This window comes from Lycium ferocissimum, chromosome 12, assembly GCF_029784015.1.
Source record: "Lycium ferocissimum isolate CSIRO_LF1 chromosome 12, AGI_CSIRO_Lferr_CH_V1, whole genome shotgun sequence".
NCBI classification, from domain to species: domain Eukaryota; kingdom Viridiplantae; phylum Streptophyta; class Magnoliopsida; order Solanales; family Solanaceae; genus Lycium; species Lycium ferocissimum.
The window spans coordinates 29,328,715-29,337,257 of record NC_081353.1 but is presented as its reverse complement, the minus strand read 5'-3'; the positions used below and the strand labels follow the sequence as shown (position 1 = coordinate 29,337,257).

Here is an 8,543-nt window from a genome sequence, read left to right as displayed (position 1 = left end):
TATAATCAAGAATCATTAAATAACTTTTCTTTTTCTAAGCATTAATTAGGGGTAAGTTGGTAAAAATACTCTTTTTAGGAGTGGCAATTTCTTAAGGGGCGTGCATGAGCTAAAAGAGACACTTATTTTGGAATGGAGGGAGTAATATCTTCTTGATTTATTTCATTAGTGGAAATGTATTTATATTGATTTGCTGTTTCAAGAAAGAGTTGTGTATTAATTATGAGAATATTAATTAAACCATTTTTCTTCCTCCAACAGGTATATCCTATGTTAACGGTGAAGAGTGGATTTTGCAAAGGAAAATAGTGGTTCCTGAATTATCAAAATGGAAGCTTGGTCATGCACTATATCGTTGGCTAAATCCAGCAATCAAGAATGGTTTATTACCAATCTTAGACAAGGCTTCAAAACAGAACATTTCAGTAGACTTACAAGATTTAATGATACGTTTTGGCACTGATAACATTTTTGGACTTGCTCTAGGGAAAAGTTTGAATATTCTCACCATTGAACTTCATGATGATAATTCAATTGCAGTTGCAATGGATGCAACTCTTAAATCAGTTTTCAAAAGATTGTTCCTCCCCAATTTCTTGTGGAAATTTATGAGATTTTTGTCCATTGGATCTGAAAAAAGCCTAAAGAAGAGCCTCCACATTTTGAACAATTACATAACTGAGGCACTAGATGAACGTATTAGTAAAACAAAAACTCGTAATTCGAATAATGATGATCTATTATTGGCATTCATGAAAAAATTGGAATCAAATGGACATTTTTTGCCTAGGACTGCTATTAAGAGCACAATTCTTGACATTTTATTAGCGGGACGAGACTCTGTTGCTACATCTATTAGTTGGTTCTTTTGGCTCGTTATGAACAACCCACACGTTGAAAAAAAGATCGTGGATGAAATTATAATGGTGTTAAGGAAAACTCGAGGAGAAGACATGGTCGGCCCAAAGGTAAAACCATTGCTTTAGGCTCCAAAAGTTACTACTATTATATATAACATATACTTTATATTGTTATCATCAAACAAAAGTTCCAAAATTTCATTTCTGTTCTAACAAGTAACTATATCAATGATGATTTCACTTTTCTAATTTCATTTGTCTTGTTTGGTTGATTCATAGATCAGAAAGTAAGTACTTTTGTCTCTTTAGTATATAAATTTTATGAAATAAGTTGAAGCGCTCTTATTATAATTTGACTTTAGGCCACAAATTTTATTGAACAGCTGCTGGGAGAAGACACACAAAAATGGATGGAAGAGCCATTGTCATATGAAGAAATCAATAGTTTGGTTTATCTTCATGCGACCTTACTAGAAACACTACGTTTATATCCTTCAGTTCCGAGAATTGTGAGGTATGCGATATCCGATGATATTCTTCCAGATGGAACTTACGTACCAGCTGGTTCGGACATCATTTTATCAATATACTCCGTGGGAAGAATGAAATCGGTATGGGGAGAAGATTGTTTAGAATTCAAACCAGAACGATGGCTCTCTGCCGATAAAACAAGAATTGAAAGGCCTGAAGATGGGTACAAGTTTGCAGTATTTAATGGGGGATCAAGAACATGCATAGGGAAATACTTAACATTTCTTGAAATGAAATCTGCAGCTTCAGCTATATTACTTCGTTACAAATTATCTCCAGTTCTTGGTCATCAAGTTGTGCCTAAACTCTTCTTCACCCTATCCATGAAAAATGGGCTTAAAGTGAACTTGAAAAGTCGCGATCTTGGCACTATATAATTTAAGTCTTTATGAATGAAAAGAAACAATAAACATCACTTGGATGGTAGTTAGGTAAATTAGTTGTGTGACTTTTTCGTTACACAAAATATAGCTTAGTGACTTTAGTTGCATAAAGTGAAAGTTGATTGGTTCTCTTCCTTAAAAGTATGGTTTGCTACATTGTAGTCTCATGCATGTGTAATAAAAATAATAGCTGTTTACTTGATGTTTCAGAGTATAAAGTGACGGACTATTAAAAGACATGGATTTGGTGGCTTTAATTTCATCCCCAATTTGAAATTAGTCTCAAAAGATCTCGATGTTTCGATGAAGTTAATAATTTCACCCTTGTCGGATTTTCAATGCAAAGCTATTGGAGGATTCTGATTTATGAAGGACGCGAGCAACACAGGTCAGAGATGATGCCCTGCACTTAGAGAGAGAGAGGGGTTTCAAGAAATGATGCTTTGCAAGCCTAGCAAAGGCACAAACGTTTTTATACTCTGTATAGAGAATGAATATTCTTTTAGGGATCTAAGGTTGAGTCATTTATAGTACTCTCTCCGTGTCAATTTATATGACACTCTTTCTTTTTTAGTCAGTTTAAAAAAGAATGACACATTTCTATATTTAGTAACAATTTAACTTTAAAATACTTATTTACCCTTAATGAAATGATTTATAACCACACAAATATCTATGACTCATTTTAGATCGTAAATTTTAAAAATCTTCCTTTCTTTCTTAAACTCTGTGCCAAGTCAAACAACCTCGCATAAATTGGGATAGAGGGAGAAATTAATTATGACAATATTCTAAAGGATAATTTATAACTGATTAGGACAACCTTTGAAGGGCAACTTTCAGTCTCAGTAGAATAAAGTACCACTTTAGCATCAGTACCACATGAATATAGGAATAGCTACTCCACAATAGCATTATCATTCTTATATAAAATGCCAATATTTTTAATATGATATGTATATTTAGGCTACCAGGGTACCAATTTCAATAACTTGGGTTGTTTTATACCAAGTAGTGGCCCAAGTTGATATGCCCTTCCAATTTCTCAACATGTTTGTGTATGAGAAACAATAGACAATACGAAAATGACATGGTGAGTAGGATAGCTATTAGTTTGACAAGCATCTAAGATATCATTTTAATATATTATTGAAAATGATTTAGTGTCACTTTAGAATCAATCCCAAACTAAAGTGCCATAACTAAAGGATATTCGCTCCATCTTGAGAATAAGAATCCTTTTCAATGTCAAAGCTTATCTTCAGTAAGCATATTTAGATAATGACATTCACCAGTAGAAAAAAGAAAACAAATAATGATACTATTGATTAAAAAAGGGATCTTTACACAAATTGTTTGCCGGATTCACTATTTATTTTTTTATAGCCGGTATACAAAGATTATACATTATTTATACATGGTTATACACATATTTTACATGGACTTTTCATATAATATACATCTGCCGATTATTTTTGTATTAATTTGTTGGGGGGACATTTATTTAGACCAATTCTTCTTAAGAAAGAAGGACAAGCTCTTAAGCAAATAGTTGATATAAATACAAGCTACAATGAAGCTAACATGGTTATTTGTACAAAAAAGCTATCAGTACTACAAGAAGAACATATGCAAAATGAGCCTGTCTCATATGGAAAGGAAATATGAAAGGAAGCATCATAGTCACACCTAGAACAATCAAAATAAGGTGTCTGGACAAAACAGATTCGAACTTCTCCTAGAATAGTCCTAGAATAGTTTTTGCTTTGAAATGAACGCCTTAAAATCTAAAGGTTTACTAGGCTAGAAATGTATAAGGTTCACAGTACCAACTTAGCATTCCATGATCCGCTAAGTAACAATAGATGTCTTCAGTCTATCGAAGCCTACGTTACTGATCCATTATCAAAAAGTGAAATCCGATCCCCGGACCCTTCCCACATGTCAAGTTTGGAATTCAATAGATCCCTTCTAGAGAAACTTCTCCGGGAAGTTGCTTCGGAGTACATCCACCTTTACATAGTCAAGAATGATGCCCTGTACCTAAGGTACAAAGGGTTTTCAAGAAATGTTATGATTCTCAATCATCATAGTCAGACATGATATGACCATAACATTTTGAACTTTGAAGGATAACTTTCAGTAATTCAGTAGCATAAAGTACCACATAAATATGGGAATAGTTACTTTATAATAGCATTTCATTCTCAAGAATAAAGTTGAACAATGATTTGAAAAGATCTAAAACAATATAGAATATAGCAGACTTAATATTGCTGCGGACAGAACATACTTACATATTCCTTTACATCAAAACACTCTATTCCTGACAAAAAAACACATCAACTTCTTAACACAAATCAACTGAAATAAACAAAGATACTTTACAATATATTTATGCTTCATAATTATCTAATCATGTCTAAATATTGGCATACTCTAGTTCAAGAACATTATTAGCCTTGTTTCTTCAAACCAGATGCAAGTTTTAATGCTTCTTCCATTGATGGCCTATCCGAGGGTCTAGCTCTGGTGCAAAGTGAAGCAACTTCAAGAACCAGTTTTATTTCCTCTCGGACCGAGATCGATGGAGCAACATCATTCTCATCCAAAATCTCTCTCAAAAGAACCTCCTTCGAGGTGTTCTGTAAGCTTGTCGCTGCATTTGACAGCTTTCCGTTTGTCAAGATTTCAAGAATGACCTCACCAAAGTTGTATATGTCCCTGTGAAGTTCTGCCTTTATAGCTCGTTCGATTTCACCTGTTCGACACAATTAAACAAGATTTACAACTAGTAATCAGGAATTTTAGCTAATAACTTATGTCATTCAAATTAAGATCATTAAACACTTCTATTAGAATAGAAGGGGAGCCTTAGAGCAACGGTAAAGTTGTCTCATGCAGACTACATCTTCTACTAGAACTAAAAAGTATAAGTGTATACCTGCTTCATTTCCAACTCTTGCTACCGATGGTCCATTATTTAATTGAATCAAGAATTTAACCCCGAATTCGGTCAAATGAGGTTCCATGTTTTCATCAAACACAATGTTATTTGCCTTCAAATCCCCATGAGGAATCGCGGGGTCGCAATCATGATGGAGGAAACACAGTCCCCTAGCAATTGCCAAGATGATTTTATACTTGGTCGCCCAATCTCTCTTCGTCCTGATCCTTTCTGCCAAATTTCCATTAGGCAAGTAGTCACACAACAGGTAAGCCATACGTTTGTTGTAGCAAAATCCCAACAATCTGGTCAAATTCTTGTGCCTTGCATTGCCCATCCTCGATATCAAGTCCAACATAACATTCATTCTCTCGGGTCTCCATTCAATCTTCTTCACCAAGACGGTAATTCCCGTTGGCAAAACAGCTTTGCAACAATCAGAACCTCCTAAAGGCGGCACCATCTCTGTGGCTTCTTCGATAGAATTGAAGCTCCTCAAAACATCATTCGCTGTAAACTGAGGAAGTCCACTGAAAGAAACCATTTTCCACTGCCCTTTACCTCTTCTTCTGAAGTAAAATACACCAAAAACTGCAGCTGTAATAGCCAATACTATGATGCCACAGGTTATAAGAACCCAAGCCAGCTTTTGTGTCCTTCTGCTTCCTGACTCTAGTATGTTCGGTCCACGACAAGGCTCCCAGAGGGTCCCACAAAGCTTAGGATTACCCAAAAAGGCGCTACTATCCACCGTCTTAAAAGGAATCCAACCTGAGAGATCGTTGAAGGACACATTGAGAAGTTGTAAGCTGGAAGAGCTTCCAAACTTGGCCGGAATTGAACCGCTAAAACTATTGTGTGACAAGTCTACAACACTAATAACAGGAAGGGCAGCAAGTTCAACAGGTATTTGACCAGTTAAGTTATTGTTGGCCAAGTCTAAGCTCACAAGATTTTGGCAATTGCTTATACTTTGTGGGATAATCCCGGAAACATTGTTCATACTCAATTCAAGAACCAGTAAGGATTTGCAGGATCCAAAAGGAGGAAAATCTCCTGAAATGCTACAATTGGTAGCTGAGAAATTCTGTAATGAGTACAAAGACAATGTCTTTTCCGAGATTATGCCTCCAAGATTTGGATTATCAGACACATTGAAGTATTGAAGCTTGGAAGCTAAGGCGATATTACTAGGAATCCCTCCACTGAACTTATTTCTAGACATATCAACATATGACAAATCAGGGAAATTGCTAAAGTTCAAAGAGATATCACCTGAGAATGAATTGTCTTCTATACGGATTCGAACAAGAGAGGAACAATTGGAAAGTGATGGAGAAAGTCCACCAGTGAAATTATTAGAAAAAAGAATCAACCTTTCTAACACCCCATTTGAACATATACTTGGTGGAATGCTACCAACAAGATAGTTTGTTGAAACATCTAAATATTTCAGCTTTGAATATTTGCCTAAGTCTTTTGGCAGTGAACCTGAAAAAAAATTGTCCCATATATTAAGTGAATCAAGAAGTGGAAGCTTAGCAATTCCTTCAGGAACAGTTCCTCTTAAGTCATTGTACATAAGACTAAGAAGTTTTATATTTTTCAACTCTGAGAAACTCTCAGGGACTGGACCTGAAAGCAAATTATCAGAAAGATCCAAACTTGATAATGATATGAGTTTTCCAAACTCCCATGGAATTTTACCACTAAGTTGGTTTCTGAACAAGAAAAGTGATTCAAGATTTGTGACATTACTGAGCTCTTTCGGTATCGAACCAGATAAGTTTGCGCTAGCAATATCAAGATACTGAAGTTTACTCATATTCCCAAATTCCCAAGGAATGCTTCCTTCATATGAGTTATAACCAATCTCCATATGAGTAACTGTTTTCAACATCCCCAATTCTGGTGGAATTTTACCACTTAGTGAATTTCCAGCTAAGTGAATGAAATCAAGATTCTTGAATGAGCCATACTCAGAAGGGATTGGTCCACTAAAATAACTCCCTGCAAAATTCAGTACCTGTTGGGATCGAAATAACAAGGTGTCAAATATTAACATTACAAAAAAAATTGAAATTTGCTACGAAACTTTGTAGCTAATCTCTTCCTAAACTGCTCGTAGCTAACAGAATCCGTCGCTAATCTATTGCTAAATAGGATCAGCGGCATATTTTGCTGTTTAGCCACAGAATTTGTCTGTCACTAATTCCTATTTTTTAAGTAGTTAATAAGGAAGAGACATTTTTCACCAAGAAAAGTAAATCTAATTATGATACAAAATCAGGGCAGACCTTAACAGTACCTTGAGTGACTCAATTTCTGAAGCATCTTTAGGCAAAGGACCTGAAAAGCTGTTACTAAAAGCATCAAGAATCACAAGAGAATCAAGATTTGATATCCCACTTGGGAAATGACCAGAAAAATTGTTCCTGCTAATATCCAAGCTTTTTAAATTAGTCAACTTGAAAATCCCAACAGGTAGTTTCTCAGAAAATGAGTTGTGACTCAAATTTAGATCAACAAGATCACTAAAAACACTAAACTGATTATCTGAAAAAACTCCACCAAGATTTTTAACTGAAATATCCAAACCAATGATCAAAGATGAATTTCCATTACACTTCACACCAGACCAAGAACATGCATGAATTCTACTATCAGTAGTAGAATTAGAAGGCAAAATCCAATCACTTAGACTGTTGGAATTATCAAGAATATCAGATTTTAAGCTCAAGAGTGCTTGTGTAAAAGGATCAACAGATAAAACTGGTACAACAAGAATCAAAGAAAGAAAAATCAAGAAAGTAGAAGTGATGTACAAAGGCTGATAAAGTATTATCACCATTGGGAAAGAAGAAGAAAAACCAAACAAGAAAATATCAAAAATAAAATGTGTCACCAACCTTATGTAATACTACTAGTATTAGTATTCCATAAGTTCTTTTTCTTGCATTGGGACTAGAGAAAGATTGATGAAAAGAGTGAGGAATCAAAAAAAAAAAAAAAAAAAAATCTTGATTAGTTGAAATAAGAAACAAACAAGGGACCACTTAGGGGTCGTTTGGTTCGAAGACAAGTAATCTTTGGGATTAGTTATGTTAGAATTAATTATTCTGATATTATTTTTTTATTGATTGTTTGTATTAAAAGTAATTTGCATTGCATAATTTCTAAGAAAAAATATTTATTTATAAAAATATCCTTCACTTTATTTAGTAGAAAAAGGATTTGAGGGACCTCAAGGCTATTTTTGTCATTTTCATTATTTTATTCTGGAATAACTAATTATGAGATTGTTATTCCACTCTATGTCAAGAATAACTTATCCCAATACTATTTTTAATACTAAATAAAAGATAAAATTATATTAAATTTTTATCTCAAGACTATCCATCGTATCAAACGACCGCTTAGGCAATTATTTGTTTATTTGTGTTTGCCATTAGAGAATAACTGCAAGAACTTTTTTCTTTTTTGCCTAAATTTTTGGGTGAGGTGAGAAAAGAAGGCAAATGGGGACAATGGAGCATCTTTCTTTTTTATCTGCCTTTTTATCAATTCAATCCAAATCCATGCACAAACGGTTATGAATAGGGGCAGATTTAGAGGTGTCGAACAAAAAATTACATTGTAATATGTTTATTAAAAAAATATATAGGATAGATTTAGATAAGTAAAGTTAAATAAACAATTATTTTTTTACATATATTAATTTTTAAATATCCTAAATAAATGAAAAATGTTAAGTTGCCGAACAAAAAATTATATTGTATATAAAGCATAGATTTCTTGAGTTTACGTACATATATTAGTTTT

The 8,543-nt window shown here is 34.0% G+C and overlaps 2 protein-coding genes across 2 annotated transcripts; one reads left to right on the top strand and one right to left on the bottom strand.

Moving 5' to 3' along the window:
* Window positions 1-215: 215 nt before the first annotated feature.
* Window positions 216-1,976, top strand: LOC132040322 (cytochrome P450 86A1-like). Its single transcript, XM_059430962.1, has 2 exons — window positions 216-968; window positions 1,244-1,976. Exons 1-2 carry the CDS (start codon window positions 444-446, stop codon window positions 1,766-1,768), a joined length of 1,050 nt encoding a protein of 349 aa, XP_059286945.1. The 5' UTR covers window positions 216-443; the 3' UTR covers window positions 1,769-1,976.
* Window positions 1,977-4,029: 2,053 nt separating this feature from the next.
* On the bottom strand, window positions 4,030-7,631 carry LOC132041166 (leucine-rich repeat receptor-like protein kinase TDR). The gene is made up of 3 exons (XM_059431988.1): window positions 7,030-7,631; window positions 4,719-6,747; window positions 4,030-4,535 (listed from the first exon to the last, which is right to left on the bottom strand). The coding sequence occupies exons 1-3, from the start codon at window positions 7,570-7,572 to the stop codon at window positions 4,231-4,233; spliced, it is 2,877 nt and encodes a 958-aa protein (XP_059287971.1). The 5' UTR covers window positions 7,573-7,631; the 3' UTR covers window positions 4,030-4,230.
* Window positions 7,632-8,543: the final 912 nt, after the last annotated feature.